The sequence below is a fragment of the Delphinapterus leucas genome, chromosome 7, assembly GCF_059928025.1.
Source record: "Delphinapterus leucas isolate spDelLeu-1000000601 "Yukka" chromosome 7, BTC_Dleu_Yukka2, whole genome shotgun sequence".
Classification (NCBI taxonomy): domain Eukaryota; kingdom Metazoa; phylum Chordata; class Mammalia; order Artiodactyla; family Monodontidae; genus Delphinapterus; species Delphinapterus leucas.
The window spans coordinates 2408234-2424398 of NC_143135.1; the positions used below are offsets into that span (position 1 = coordinate 2408234).

General features: G+C 56.9%; 1 protein-coding gene across 8 annotated transcripts in view; it reads right to left on the reverse strand.

The window, feature by feature from the left end:
* CARS1 (cysteinyl-tRNA synthetase 1) overlaps nucleotides 1-10947 on the reverse strand; it is a 46856-nt gene extending 35909 nt beyond the window's left edge. Inside the window, exons 1-3 of one of the 8 annotated variants that reach the window (XM_089914336.1) lie at nucleotides 3997-4548; nucleotides 3654-3896; nucleotides 2554-2802 (exon numbers count right to left, since the gene is read on the reverse strand). In XM_089914336.1, the coding sequence (XP_089770462.1) occupies nucleotides 2554-2802; nucleotides 3654-3896; nucleotides 3997-4183 (679 nt within the window). In that variant the 5' untranslated portion in view covers nucleotides 4184-4548. Of the gene's footprint in view, nucleotides 1-1698; nucleotides 2168-2553; nucleotides 2803-3653; nucleotides 3897-3996; nucleotides 4549-10845 lie in introns of those variants that run through there. The other 7 variants (XM_022591092.3, XM_089914337.1, XM_022591093.3 and 4 more) reach the window with 7 other exon arrangements.
* Between the last annotated feature and the right edge of the window lie 5218 nt (nucleotides 10948-16165).

Here is a 16165-nt window from a genome sequence, read left to right on the forward strand (position 1 = left end):
GGCCAGCGGGACACTGTCCAGGACACCGGGTCACACCTGGGTTTTCTTGCTCCCCAAAGCGTGGCTACAGCCACACAGCCGGTGACAGTTCAAGGAAACCGGCACACACAATCCCCATCTGCCAAAGGGGAAAATCGGGAGGTGTTACCTCGGTTTAACAAGAAGGAAGCTTCACCAGAGTCCCTCCAGGATTCCCTGCCCTGACAACCGGCACTGACAGTACCCTCCCCCACCCCGACACAGACCTCCTGAGGCGTCTGCCCTTCCTCTGGTTTGTCTGAAACACTGTGCATGCCTTTGCTCGCTAGCACCCCCAGTCCTGCCCTGGCTCTGCCCCAGGCACGTGGCTGCTGTGGGGAAACGAACCCCTGACCTTTGACAACATAACCTGCACGTGCCGCTCAGGGACGCCCTGAGAACGAGGCTCTAGGCAGGGAGGGTGCCGAGGGGAGATGGGGGGAGATGCACCAGCCAGGTCCCCGGTCCCCTGGGCGCAGCGCGCACCTCAGCCTCGGAGGAGGGGCAGCAGAGAGGTTCACATCCCTGAAGACCCCACCCAGCCGCAGACAGACCCACGCTCCGGGGGACTTAACACGCCTTCTTCAGTGAAGGGCAGGCCCTGAAGATCCTTCCCAGGAGGGCGGGTAGGGGGGTGAGGGGGGCCCAGTGGCAGAGGGCGCCCCGGGAGGAGGAGCCGTCTGGACTGAGCCCCGCTCTGGGCGAGGGGCGCTCCAGACACAGAGCACAGTAGGGCTGAAACCCTGAGCACAGTGGACCCTCCCTGCTGGGGCCGCAGAGAGGAGGCGACAAGATGGGGAGGGGGTGAGAGAAGGAACAGAGAGGTGGGGAAGGGGCTTAGGCAGAACCCTGGTCCACCTCCTGTGTCTGAGTGGCTCCCCGGGGCTGCTGAGGCCCGTGGCCACGGCAAGAGGCACAGGGACCTAGGCTGGGCCAGCGCAGAGGACGGTGACAAGCCAGTTGTGGGCATGTCGGTGCTGAGATGTCCAGCTGGGGGTCTCGAGCAGGAGTGGGACATGGAGGGAAGGCGGGCGGGGCACTGGGGATCGAGGGGCTGGGAGAGGGGGCACTCCCGCCCAGGACAGGCTGGAGAGATGTCTGAGACGGGCCAGCAATGCGGGGAGGCGGACGCTCGGCCACTGGCATCCAGGACGCGGCCTAGGACACCGGCTCTGGGGGTTCTGGGCACCAGCCCACCCACCGTCCCCGGCCACTCAGGGTCTCTGCCAGCCCCCGGGAGGCATCGGTGACGGGGGACTTGGAAATGGAAGGAGGTGAATAGTCCTGTTGGCGCTGTCCAGGTGCCTCCCTCACCGCCCTGGTGAACCTGCAGGCCCCCCAACTGGCAGGGCAGAGACCCGCCTTTCCCTCACGTGTGTCTGCACCACTCTCCCCACAAGCTCCCCGGACGGAACGCCAGACAGGCCGTGCCCCCGACCCACCCTGACTTCCACCCCCGGAGGCCGTGCCTTGGGAGGGGAGACCTAGGGGACAAGCTGACAACTGAGGCCTGGGAGAGAAGCACCTGCCACCACAGACACCCCTGGGTCACCGCCTAGAGGCACGGGGAGGAGACGGTCTACACAGAAAGGCTCCCACCTATGCCGGGGAAGGGGTGTCTGCTGCAGGATCACCGAGAAAACCAAAACACACCCCACGCTTGGAGAAACGACATCCCACCTCTGCCCCGTTACAGACGGGGACCCAGCAGAGACCAGGCAGAGGTGCAGGAGCTGGGAAACGGTCCAAATGTCCCAGCCGAAGGGATCTGGAAAAGGCCCCCGCGGGCTGCCCAGCCCAGCAGGGACGACTCAGACGGCACTGGACCCCTCTCGCTGCTCGGGTGCGTGCTCGAAGCCCCCCCGGGGAGGCCGAGCCGCTTGAGGGCACCGGCGATTATGGGAGAAGCACCTCGATTCACCGGAGGAGAGAGACAACCCAGGAACCACGCGCCCCAGAGACTTTCCAGAATCGCCCCCGAAATGACGGGGTCCAGACACATCACACCGACAGGTGGGGGCAGAGCTGCAAGACTGGTCTTATCTCAAAGCCCAGAAACGCCTTCTCTCTGGTGTCCGAAGAGTTCATGTCCATGAATACTTCCTTAAGATCCAATAATTCTAAATCTGGTGGACACACACCCTGCAATCTTAGGGAAAGAATAAAGGAAAAGAAGCCAATCAAATCCGAGCCAGGTCGGGAGTGAGCTGACGGCCAAGGCCGGCCCTGAGAGGGGCACAGGCCTTCCCCCCTCCCAGAGGCTCTGCTACAGCAGCCGCCGGGGTCGTGATCCTTGGGGGCTGACCTCTCGGCGTTTTGTCCTCATCTCCCCTCGGGGGGCGCCAGCAGGCCCCCCAGTCTGCTTGCTTGAGTTCGGGGACAAGCGCCAGCCCCGCGGGCTCCCCCGTGGGCGCCTTGCACCCTCAGGGCCCTGACCTCAGAGGGAGGTCACACTCGTGGGCTCCCCTAGCCCACGAGTGTGAACAGAACTTCGAGGGGAGGTTTTCACGGCCGGGGAGCCGCTCTGCTACTCACTTGCTTGGAGCCCACAGGGCGGGGCTGGGGCGCGGGGGCTGCCCAGGATCGCGGCCACGTGCCTGAACCACCGAGCCACGTGGAAGAGCTGCGCGTCGGCAGGAGGGCCTGAGAGCTGCCTGAACGCGTCCACGTCCGCCTGGGACAGGGAGAAGCCCTGGACATAGCTACGCGTGCTCAGGTGCTCGTTCAGGGCCCGCACCCTGGCTGCCTCGTCACTAATGCTCAGGATGGACCTGTAGTCGGGAGCTGCAAAGACAGAGGCACACGCGTCAGTGGGGCTGGAGGCCTGGGTGAGTCCAGAGAATGGGGTCCCAGGGTCACCCTTCTGGCTGGGAAATGTCCAGAACGGGCGGGTGCCCAGGGCTGAGGGACGGAGTGGGGAGTGACTGCCAGTGGGTTCCCATCTGGGGACGAAAATGTTTTGGAACTAGAAGGAGGGGGTGGTCGCACAACATCGTGAGTGCTCTAAATGCACGGAACTGTGCGCTTTAAAATGGTTAGTTTCATCACTGGTGATTTTCACCTCAATTAAAGAGAAACACACACGCACACACCCTTTTGTGCACTGGGTGCTGGGAGGGCTGGTGCTGACCAGTCCCTGGGTGGGCGATGGGTGGCGCGTAAGAACTGCAGAGCTCTCCAAACCCGGCACCGGTGAGGCTTCTAGCAGCCAAGGCCCAGCTCCTGGGAGGACCACGGCCCCGCCCCCGGAAATGCCTGCCAGAAGGGGCCAACCGTCCAGCCAGCACCTGGCACAAGCCTGCCCCCCTTCAGGGACCTGAGGCCACTCCTCTGCCTTGGAATCCTCAGGAAGGATGTGGGAGGACAGAAGTCCAGCCCGAGCGAGGACCAGGCAGCAGGCACAGCCGGCAGACGGCACTGACTCCACTGAGCCCCTCCTCGCCCCCTGCTGCCCCGAGACCCTCACCTCCTCCCTACCCTGCGGATGCGTTCATCACTTGCTGGCTGGGGGGGCGCAGCAGGAGATCAGGGGGGAGGGGCGCAGACCAGTCCCTGAAGCTGCAGGAGGGAGCCTGGTCCCCTAGTCCACGAGTGTGAACAGGGCCCAGCGCCTGTTCCCTTCCACACAGACACACCCTGAGCCCCGGAGTCGGCTCCGAGTGGGAGAGCACAAGCCCGGTTTCTCACTCTCCCTGGGAACGGGGCAGGCACCCTGACACCGCAGCCCTTCGCAGCCAGCTGCCTGACACCACGAGATCCCTGGGTCACCGTGCTGGACCCAGAGCGGGACAGCTCCAAGCGGGGAGGAGATATGGGCCGACACCGGCCAGGCCTGGCACAGGAACAGGAACTTCGCCCCGACCAAGCCCACAGGACGCCTGCAAACAGACAGCAGAGCACACGTGTGGGGAAGCAGCTGTGCACACAAGACACTCCTGCACCGTCTCCACCGCGGGAAACCCTTCCGTCAGGGCCTACCTGGAGCTGCCTTCCTGGGCACGGGGGTGAGACGGAAGGAGCCAACAGAAGGACCAAAGCCGGCAGCATCTCCGGACGTCCTCAGGTACCCCAGGGAGGGGCTGCGACCATCCAGGGCCCAGCCTCCCGGAGGCTGGCTTCTCGGGGACCTTCTGAACCCCGACCTCTTCATCCCCAGGACAGGCATGGGCACCAGGGAAACGTCTTCCCTGGGCTCTCAAGCCCAGGCTTTCCAGGAAGACCGGCATGCTTGCCTGCCCACCGCACCGCGGGGGCGCCAGCCCAGGGTGGCCCTGAGGCGCACGGCTAGGAATACCCTTCTGCCTGTTACAGAATACCCTCAGAGCACCCAGCGCCATGCCCTTGGATACTGCAGGCCTCCACCTTTAAACGTACCCGGAACCCAGCCCTCTCACCCCAACTGCCATGGCAGGTCCAGCCCTTCTCTCGCCTGGACCCTGGGATGCAGGCGCCCCTGCTGGTATCCGGGCTTCGCAGGGCACCGTGGCCAGAGTGGCCCACGCTCCTTCTCTAGAGCCCCCGTCCCACCAAGAGTGGTCCTCGCGCCGGCCAGGAGGGCCACCACACCCTTCTGACCTCAGCTCCCGCCCCCGCCCCTCATGCCCCCTGCCCTGCCTGCCTGGAAGCCTCCCCCAGACACAGCCAGCCTCCCTCCCTTCCTCGGGGCTCCACGGGTGTCCCCTTTTCCGTTGGGTCCTCCCGGGCACTGTTCCAAGTGACCCCCCCGCCCCCCGGGGCCCCAACCCCTTCCTGCTTTATTTCTCCATAGCGCTTATTTCTAACACACATACTTCCCTGCTTTCTTTCCTTTATTGTCTGCCCCACCCCCCGGGATTTTATCAGATTCATTCACTCAGCATATGCTCAGCCTCTAGAACCAAGCCTGGAACGTTCTGAAGACACTCAGTGAATTTGCTGAATGAATGGATGGGCGGCAGATGTACCTCGAAGTGCAGGCCTGCCCGCGGGAGGCCGGCATCACCTGTCACTCCAGGGCCTCGTAAGCCCTCTCCCGGGAAGCACCCAGTAGCCAGGGACCAGGGTGGGGACCCGGCTGAGTCTAAGAAGGCTTCTAACCCGTGGCGGGCTGAGCTGGAGCCCTGCTGCCCGAGGGCGCACACCTACAGGGGGCGCTGCTTTTGTTCCACACCTGACCTACCAGGAGAAGCAGCTACTTTCCACTCCAGTTCTCGGAAGTGTCAGAGGAAGCAAAGAGAGACACAGAGGCGGCCCCTCCCGCCCAAGGTGCCAGTGGGAACCCACGAGGGCCCTGGAGCAGCACCAGCCAGCTCGCCTTCCTTCCCGGGAGCAGGTGGCTGGCTCTAAGGACCCAGCCTGAGGGCTCAGATCCCCTCTGAGACAGTGAAGGAAGGCCAGGCGGGTCTGCGCCCCCCACCCCTCTCTGACAGGACAGCTCTCTCCCACCCAGGGAGAAGGAAGCAGCACCTGCCAGGGCGGTCCTGGGCACCGGGAAACCTAACTCTACATAAATTCCTTGGCACGGAGTCTTCCTTCCAGGGAACTTTACTGCACCTGGCACGGTTCCCCGGCAGCCCCGCCAGCCTGTCAGGAGTCGGGAAGCATGCTCCTTTCTCGTGATGGAGAAAGTTCAGTTCACGAAAGCTAAGTCAAAGGACCTGCCAGAGGGTGGACAGAGCCGGGGTGGTGGTGGGGGGGGGGACACATCCCAGAGTGGGCCAGGCCATCCTTCGGCAGCTGGTCACCCGACACCGACCCTCCAAGCTCCCTCTCCCCGTCTCCGAGCATCCCTCTGGTGCAGCCATCTATGCCAGGACACAGGAGGGAGGGGAAGGAAGCAGAGGTGACAGCCCCTCTCTGAGAAGCTGTGTGGTCTCCCAGCTCCCCCTGCCCCTTTACCCCCAGGACAGCACTGGACAGACTTCCCTCACTCCGGAACTACTCCAGGGAACAGAGACCCCCGGGAACTTGCCTGACCTTGACGTTGGCTACCCTGGAGGAGTACGCTCACAGGGCATTTTATTTCCCTCTTTTTTCTTCGCTGCGCACATTTTCTACAATAAGCATATGTTATTTTTACAATGAGAAAAACATGTCAAACATTCTACCAACACGATGGCTTTAAAGCACTAATGAAGCAGTTCAGGGGGCAACGGCTCAGCGGGGTCTGCACCCCTCCCTCACCCGGCGGGCTCCTCTCAAGGGTAAATCAGGCTCACACAACACACGCCTGGTAAAGCTGGTGAGCATTAGTGAAATTACACTTGTAAACTGTTTGAAATACTGCCGGGCACACAGCCAGCGCCCAGCAGTTGCCATTACTATTATTTTAATCGCTCCTGTATTACTACTATTGAAATTGCCCTGGAGGAGTTTACCCAGGGATCACACACGCATTTAAAAAGCCCCATCTGGAGCAGGGAGCCCGCAGGGCAGAGGGGGACAGTCATGGGGTCACCGTGGCAGCTGTGGCTAAGCGTAACTTGAGGAAACAAATTTAAAAACTAGTCAGCTTTCAAGTGGCCCTGGGTTTGGGCCAGACTGCGGTCTGGCTATCAGCCCGTGATGCCAAGATGAGAGGAGATGGTTCCCGAGCAGGGCGCCCACTGGCCACGCTGGCCCTCCCCAGGGAGCCCCACGCACGCGCCACACCCACCGCCAGGTCCACCGCAGGTCCATCCAGAAATGCATCGCAGGGCACACACCTTCTGACTGTGGGAAGGCCCTAAACGTGAACCGTGGTCTTCACAGTTTAGAAAACGCTTACTGAACTCGCACAAACGCAAGAACCAGCTAAGGAACCGAATTCACACCAAGCCGTCACCTCCCCTGGCCCCTTCCCATCAGCATTCACACCTGCTGGACAACAGCCCGTGGCCTGCTTTCTCCCACCCCCTCCTCTGCTCCAGTCAGGCTCCCACTCAGTGAGGCTCCAGCGCAGTGGCAGCAGGGCCAGCTCCTGGAAGCACCCGTTCCAGGCCCACCTGAGACCTTTGGAATCGGAACCTGGGTGGGGCGGGTGCAGAGCTCAGCTGCCAAGAGCCCCCAGGCGGCTTGCTGAAGCGCAGGCCCCTTCACCGCAGGTCTGCCTTGCTCCTAAGCTCCCAGGCCCAGCGCAGCGGGGGTCTGCACCCCTCCCGCACTTGCTGAAGGCCTCTCGGGTCCACACCTTGCGAGGCCCCCGCGGCACCCGGCCCTGTGGATCAGGTCCTTTCTGCAAAGGCTCCTCCAGCTTCCCTGGCCCGCCTCTGCAGCGGCCCCTCCCCCTGGGTCCCTCTTCAGGCCCACTTTTCTTTCCTGTGGGGCTTCCCAGCCTGCCCAGGTGGCTCTCAGAATGGGGACTGGAAAAGCCTTCTCGAACGAATGCACCCCCTCCTCACACGAATCTCATAAAGGTGCATGCACCTGGTGGCAATGCCACCCACTCCCAGCACCCAGGACCTCCTCCCACAGGCCCTCTCTAGCGCCCCCTTCTGTCCTGAGCACCAGCCCTGGAGGCCCAGCGGTCACTTGTCCACAGGGTGCTCCCAAGCATCATGTTTCGCCCTCCAACTGGGGACAAGACCGAGAATGGTACAGCCACCTTCCCCACTGGGTCTGAAGCTGGGTGGCTGTTTCTTTCATCCCACGGCAAACTCAGCACCTGCCCCGGTCCTCCCCAGACTGTCCACTTCTCACACCCACCACCGCCACGGGCCCAGGCCACCGGTTACCACCGTCTTGGGTTCTTCCTGCTCTACCTGCCTTGGTACACGCTGGGGAGGGGGCAGATATCCTGCCAGAATGCAAAGACAAGACCCAAATTCCGCAAATGTGCGCAAGGCCCTTGCAGACCTGGTCCTGTGGCCCATCTCCAGCCCCCCTCCCCCATCTGGCCTCAGGAACTTGCCGGAAAGCAGTGCTGCTGGCCCTCAGGTCTTAGTGCATGAGGTGCTCTCTGCCAGGACTCCCGCTCCCCTTTTTTCTCTAGGATCAGCTTCCAGCCTCTCTCGGGAGGCTCCCTACCCGCCCTGCAGCCAGGCCCTCCCTCAGGAGCAGAGCACAGGGGGCTCCCCAGACCCAGGCTCTCTGTCTTGGGGCTCCGGGGCTGGGCTTGGCCAGTAGGCTAATGCCCACAGCAGCGTCCGGACCCGGCCCTGTCTCTGGCGTGATTCCCTGCACTCCACCCTGCCCACGGGGCAGCTGGCAGAGAAGGACCCGGCCAAGTTTCTGGCAGACTGTGGAGCCGTAGAGGGAAGGGGCCTGGGCCCTGACCCACCTCCGTAGACTCAGGCCACCCGGCAGCACACGCACTGGGAAGTGACCAAGAGAGGAATGGCCCATGCAACCTGGGGAAGCATCGGGCTTCTGGGCTCCGGCCACCCCACCTCGCTGGACGGAAGGCCCAGGAAGGCCGAGACGCTCCTCCAGGCATGCTGCATCTCCACGGCCAGCAGTGTCCGGCAGAGCCGGTGCCTGAAGCACATCTACTGAATAAATAAAGTGACAGATCTATTTAAGGAAATTATTTTGAACCACTCAGGGGCAATTTCCCACAGAAACAGCAGATGTGAATCTTTCACGTGGGATTTTTAGGTCATGAGGAGCATCATGATGGACACACAGGTGATCAGACGGCACCACTGCCCGGGGACAGCAGTGTGGACACTGGGAACGGTTTAATCTCCCCCCGAGGGCACTATCTCTCACAACTCTTAAGGTGTAAATACCAGGAGGCCGTGGGTTCAGGGATGAGCAAATGTCTGTAGTCTATAAATATGTACATTTCATTTTTTCTCTGGGAAACACAGGAAAGTGTATCAGCTCCCTCCTCTTGTCCGCCTTGACACACTCTGGAATTGGGGCGCTTGCTGTTCATCTGAATAGAGTCATCAAAGGCAGCAAGGCAGGGTAGTCAACATCCCTGCTGCAGTCACACAGGCCCTGGCTAGCTGTATGACCTTGGACAAATCACTTAACTCCTCTGAACCTCAGGATTCTTGCCTGCACAGGAAGATAAGGGCAGTATCGACCACAAAGCGTTGCTCTGAGGATTACAGGCCCCCTGCAGATGTATTTAGCACAGACTCATGCTAAGAAAAAAAGCTAGCTGTATTATTACGAAGAACCTTTGAATTAAACTGCATAAAAAATTAAACTGCAAATCTGACCTAACACACAGCCACCAAAGTGGCCCGATCTGCAGGGCAAGGCCTCTGACACGCGCTCCATCCACCCCGGGGTCCTCAGGGATGAGACTCGTCTTTCTAAAAACACTGGGCCCTGGAACAGGCTGCACGTTCAAGCTACAAAGGAAAAGCTTTAACCCCAGTGGCAGGGAACCAAATGGACATTCTGAGCCAACTTAAGGAAGATGACCAGAAATGGGAAGAATATTCTAGACGAGGGTCTCCTTAAAAAGTCCGGAAAGATGGTCACTTTCGATAAATCCAACCTTGAGAATGAAAAGCATTCAGAACCCGGAAACCAAGAATATCTAGAACTCTGGTATCAATCTCCAGAAATAGGCCAATTCTTACCAAGGCTCTGAAAACCTCAAGTTCCGAAGCAACTGAAAAAACCAAAACCCCAAAATCGAATACATCAGTTGTGTTCACAAATGAAGAAGGAAGGAAGGAAGGAAGGAAGAGAGAAAAGAAACAAGCTCGGGCTCTCAACCCGGGCACAGCGCCCGTTTCACGCCAAGTGTTCTTCTAAACCCTTAACCTCTACCAGCCCCTTTAATGCCCACTACATCCTCCGAGCGGGGACGTGTTACCCTGCTGCACGTGAGGAAGGGGCAGAGGTGGGCCCCCAGCCCGGCTCGCTCAGAAGACTGGGGTGTCAACCACGCTGCTATGTTACAGGAGTCCGGGTGCACTTCTGAGGGCCGAGGGCCGAGGCTCCAGGTGGGTAGAGATGGTGCTGAAATCCAGGCACACCTGTCGTGTGGAATGCGGGGCGCCCGGAAGGTGGGTACCACAGCAGCCCTGTCATCAGGGGCCTCCCACGTCGCTGGGTTACCCAGGTGGTCAGAGCTCCCCGCCTGGAACCCCAGGAGCAAGAGGGATCACAAGGCTCCAGGAAGCCTGCACAGCCTAAACCCCGCAGCCCGGCGAATAAATACTACACACTGAGAGTTCTTCCTGAAGAAAGTCTGCTCCAGACTCGGGAATCCAGGGACAACCTCCGGTCTGTCTGGCACCTACAATCTTGCCCGAGGGAGGGGAGCAAGGGCCCAGCGCTCCCTGGAGTCTGCCTGTGGGCGGCGTGTCTACCGGCTGGCGACACGAGTGACTCTGGTGGGCAGAGCCAGCGCTGCTCACGGAACCTCGGAGGCGGCAATAACGCTGTGACCACGCAGGTCCCAATGGCCACTGTCTGCAGCCGCAGATGAAAGCCTTCGTAAAACCCCAAGCCCTTTCCTGTATGTCCGCGTACCCTGTTTCCTCGGCCTCATTTTCCTAAGTGCCAACTCGGGTGCTGCCCGGGCTGGGCGGAAACGAAAACAACCCTAGGGCTGTGCCTGTCCCCCAAAGTCCAGGGGACAGGAGGGGCGAGGTCCGGCCCAGGGACCGGCGGGGGAAACGCAGGGCCACGTCCTGGAGTCAAGGCGCAATGGAACCTGGAGGACCCAAGGAGGGAACCGGGGCTGGGGACGGGGTGGCCTCGGCAGTTCCGGGTCCGGAGCCGGGTCCCCGCGAGGTTGGAGGAGAGGGGCCTGCCGGGGGGGCCCGGGGGTCGCGCCCCGCCCTCTGCGCGCCCTCAGGCCCGCCCCTCAGGGACCTGGCGCCCCCTCAGATCCCCGGTGGCCCCCCCGCCCCTCGGCCGGGGGTCGCCCCCGCTGGCCCGGCCGCCGCGCGCACTCACCATGCTCCGCGGAGGAACCTGCCATCGTTGGAACGCCGCACTCGCGGCCGCGCCGACAGCTTCCCAGAATCTGACGCAACCACCGCCCCGGAAGTCCCGCCGGAGGCGGCGCGCCTTCCGGGACACGCCCAGTCGCTAGGCAACCGCCGCGGGCTCGAGACGCCGCAGGCCGGGGCACGCTGGGAGTCGTAGTTCCTACTGCGCTGCGGCCAGTGCCCTTGAGCAGGGGTCCCCAGCTCCCGGGTTGCGGACCGGTAGCGGTCCGCGGCCTGTTAGGAACCGGGCCGCACAGCAGGAGGTGAGAGGCGGGAGGGCGAAGCTTCATCTGCCGCTCCCCATCGCTCGCATTACCGCCTGAACCATCCGCCCACCCACCCACTTCCGTGGAAAAATTGTCTCCCAGGGTCCGGGGAGGGAGGACCAGTTGGAAGGAGGTTTAGAGGAGGGTATTGGGAATGGGTGGGAAGTGCATTCCATGCAGAGGGTACTGTCCTGCAAGTGACACCAACAGAGAGCAAGCCACTGAGAAATTCAGCCTGACCGCAGGGCAGGCTGGAGCAGCCCTGGCGAGAGATGGGGCTTGGGGCAAAGGCTAGGGCTGGCGCTTCTTGAAGCATCTTGTAAGCAAAGTCAAGAATGGCAGAGACCCAGCAGGCTTGACTGGATTTGTGCTGTAGACCTCTCATTCCAGCTGCTGTGTGGCGGTGGAGTGGATTAGGGAAAAAGCCAGGAGGAAAGCAAGACTTGACAGGAAGCCTTTTTGATAGTCTGTAGGAGAAGAGACGGTGCCCTGGACCAGCAGGTTGAGCAGGCAGATCTGGGAGAGCCATGAGGGGCAGCAGATGCCGGGATGGGGGTGGGGCGGGTGAGCGAGGTGAGAGCCAGGGATGACACCCACGTTTCTGTCCTGAGAGAGACTGGTGGTTATGGCATTTCCTTTAATAAGGAACTTGAAGTTGAAGACACTTGGTGCTGGGTGGAAGAAAGCAGCTGTTTTGTGAGCATTTCCAAGGACTGATGATGTTTGGGGTGAGTGAGAAAGGGGGGCAGGGTGGAGCGCACACTCTGTATGGACAGGGTTGTCATTCCCAGAGACAGAGGCCCCGGGGGGAATAACACAAACGAGAAGAGGCTTCTCTGGCGTTTAATCCCCATTCTAGAGTCCCTCAGCCCACAGATCACATCCTCAGCGCCTGTGCCTTCCTCTGTGTAAGATACCATCTGCCAAGGACATCACACTCAAGCTTCTGCACACACAGGGAATGAAAAGAAACACTTAGGATGGAAATTTCATTAGGTAAAGAAAAAGTATAAAAGCAAGTATTGCTAAATTGTACAACTTTTTGGCAAAAGCGTATCTTTGGCATTAAAACTTTAACAGTTTAAGCTACTTTTCTAAAGAATTATGCTAAATGCAAAGAAAAAAATCTCATAACATTACATACTGTGTGATTCTAGTTATTTAACTTTTGAAATGGCAAAAATCATAGAAATAAAGACAAGTGAATACCAGAAGTTAATGCGGGAAGAAGGTGGATGTGGCTACACCTGAAACAAACACAACATTGTTAATCAACTCTACTCCAATATAAAATAAAAAGTTTAAAAAAAAGATGCAACATTAAAAAAAAAAAAGGGCAACATGAGTGGTCCTTGTGATGATGGAAATGTTGGGTGTATTCACTGTGTCAGTGTCATTATCCCGGCTTTAATATTGTACCATAATTGTGCAAAATGTTAGCATTTTAGGAAACTGGGTAAAGGGTGAGGAGATCTCTCCATATTATTTCTTACAGCTGCATGTAAATCTATGATTATCTCAAAAAGTTTATAATGATATCCATTCCTTAAAAAAATAGTTTCAGGTACTTAAAAAAGGTCTCTGTGACTGTCACCATGCCCCACCCTGGCTAGTTCTGGTTTAGGAAGCTGGGGCCTAAAGCTGGTAATATTCCAATCTGATCCTCAGATATAAGAGCAGAGGGATAGTCTTAGGTTTTTTGGGTTTTTTTTTTTTTAATTGAAGTATAGTCGATTTACAACTTTGTGTGAGTTTCAGGTGTACAGAAAAGCGATTCAATTATACATACATATATATATTCTTTTTCAGGTTCTTTTCCATTATAGGTTATTACAGGATACTGAGTAGAGCTCCCTGTGCTCTAGAGTAGGCCCTTGTTTATCTATTTTATATATAGTGGTGTGTATCTGTTAATCCCATACTCCTAATTGATCCCTCCCCTCTTTCCCCTTCGCCAACCACAAGTTTGTTCTCTGTGTCTGTGGGTCTGTTTCCGTCTTGTAAATAAGTTCATTTCTATTATACTTTAGACAGCACATATAAGCGATATCATACGGTATTTGTCTTTCTCTGTCTTACTTCACTCAGTATGACAATCTCTGGGTCCATCCACGTAGCTGCACATGGCATTATTTCATTCTTTTTTATGGCTGAGTTAATATTCCATCGTATGTATACCACATCTTCTTTGTTCGTTCCTCTGTCGACGGACACTTAGGCTGCTCTCACGTCTTGGCTCTTGTGAATAGTGGTGCTGTGGACACTGGGGTGCAGGTATCCTTTGGAATTAGAGTTTTCTCCAGATGTGTGCCCAGGAGTGGGATTGCTGGATCATATGGCAACTCTATTTTTAGTTTCTTAAGGAACCTCCGTACTATTCTCCATAGTGGCTGCATCAATTTACATTCTCACCAACAGTGTAAGAGGGTTCCCTTTTATCTACACCCTCTCAAGCATTTGTTATTTGTAGACTTCTTGATGATGGCCGTTCTGACCGGTGGGAGGTGATACGTCGTTGTAGTTCTGATTTGCATTTCTCCGATAATTAGTGATGTTGAGCATCTTTCCCTGTGCCTATTGGCCATCTGTTTGTATTCTTTGGAGAAATGTCTGTTTAGGTCTTCTGCCCATTTTTTGTTTTGTTTTGTTGTTTCTTCTGCCCAGTTTTAAAAATTTAATTTATTTTTTATATTGGAGTATAGTTGATATACAACGCTGTGTTCGTTTCAGGTGTACAGCTAAGTGATGCAGTTATACATATACATATAAGCATTCTTTTTCAGATTCTTTTCCCATAGAGGTTATCACAGAATACTGAGCAGAGCCTTCTGCCCATTTTTGATAGGGACAGTCTGGTCCCAGGGCCAGGTATGGACCAGCGTCTCTGACTACTCAGAGCGGCCTGTGGGTTGCCTGTCACCAACTTCCTTGTACCTATTCATGGAGCACCTGCTCAATGCCACGCCCTGTCGCAGGTCATGCAGACATCACAGTGACTCTGAGATCAAGGAGTTGATGGGGGCAGAAAGACAACCACCAAACTCTCCTGGCCGCAGAGCCTAGGGGAATGCTCCGAGGAACGTGAGCCCACCCAGTGCAATCAGCAGTCCCCTGGGATCCCATCTCTGCCACACTGGCCACAGGCAGTGCCCCTGACAGAGAAGCACCTTTGCTTGTGGGCAGAGCTGATGTCCCCATTGGAAGTTTATACAGAATCCATTGGGATAAGGACTGCAGTTCCATCTGGGATTCATGAAGTTTCTGGTGGGATCAGAACTGGAAAAGAAGTTCAGATCCGGGCTTCCCTGGTGGCGCAGTGGCTGAGAGTCCGCCTGCCGATGCAGGGTACACGGGTTTGTGCCCCGGTCCGGGAAGATCCCACATGCCGCGGAGCGGCTGGGCCCGTGAGCCATGGCCGCTGAGCCTGCGCGTCCGGAGCCTGTGCTCCGCAACGGGAGAGGCCACAACAGTGAGAGGCCCGCGTACCGCAAAAAAAAAAAAAAAAAAAGAAGCTCAGACCCTACCCATCCAGGACACTGCGTAAAGTAACAGCCCTGTGTCAAAAAAGAGTTTATTGGGAGCTCTCTGTATGCCTACCTAAGATACCTTCTGCAACCAATTTGTTTATAATTTGCAAACATATATGTAGCTCCATGTTATGGAGGGCAGCCATGAGTTTAAATACAGAAATGTCCCTCCCTAGCCCATTCCTCCGCCTGAGGAGCTCTTCCAAATTTCCTGGATGTTGGGGTTCCCATATCTCATCATTTTCTTCAAGTCCAGTAAACCCCATGACATCTTCCAGTTACTTTCTGGAACCTCATGTCTGAATTCACAGTAGATCTTATTGATGGATGAAAAAAATAAAAGCAAAAAGGGAGAGTTTGTTTACATTCCTGGGAGGCCCGTGGAGCATCCTCTGTAACTCGGCTCCCAGGAGTGTGGCCCTAGAGGTGCTTCCACCTGCCCTGAGCCCACGACCTGGGAAGTCCTGCGCCAGCCCGGATGATCCCACAGAAGGGATCAGGCCCAGGGGCCGGGAGGCCAAGGTCTGGCCATGACCTGCTGTGTCTCTTGACACGTCTGTTGCTCATTCATTACTGGTGCCAATGAACCTGGGAGAAGGAACCCAGGCAAGTCAGAAGCCCCGTGGATAAAGCATCTGCTGACGTCCGCCCTGCCCTGCCCCTCTCACGTGCCACGCAGCCATGGGCTGTGAGGTGCTCCGGACGGGTAGGCCTCCTGGCATCAGCGGGGGACCAGGTTAGGCCTTGAGACCTGGGGCAAGTTTCGTAGCCTCTCTGAGCTTCGGATTGTCGTGTTTTAAATCTGTAAAATGGGGCAGTCTCCCAGAGCTGTTAGAATAAGATTATAAAAAGCACCTGGCACGCAGCGTGTGCTCGATAAATCTTGCCTTTTTTGCCCCTAAGCCCGTAGCATCCCAGCCATGGGGACCCACTGATCTAGGGTTAGATAAGTATCCCCATCACCCACTCATACTTTCTCTTAAAAACAGGAATGTATAATAAAATAAAAACAACATCCAATCCTTCTTTATGAACCCCACAAAACTTACATCTGACGAATATCTGTTTCTCTACTGTCATTGGTGAATGTGAAAAAGTGGATCTCAAGTCCACAGGAAAGTTCCCTAAGCTTCGGGTAGGCAGGTGGTCCCCCGTCTCAAAAATAAAGACATTAGGCCTTAGCATTCATGTCAAAGAAGGAAGACTTTTAGAAAATATATATTTATTTATTTGGCCGCACCAGGTCTTAGTTGCGGCACACGGGATCTTTGTTGCAGCATGCGAGATCTTTAGTTGTGGCATGTGGGATCTATTTCCCCAGTAAGGGATCGAACCCAGGCCCCCTGCATTGGGAGCATGGAGTCTTAGCCACTGGACTATCAGGGAAGTCCCAACAAGGAAGATTTAGCCTAAACAAATAAACGAGAAAAATTTGTTAACAAAAATTTGTTAACAAAAAAAATGTTAACAAATAAAAAAAGAAAATGAAGAA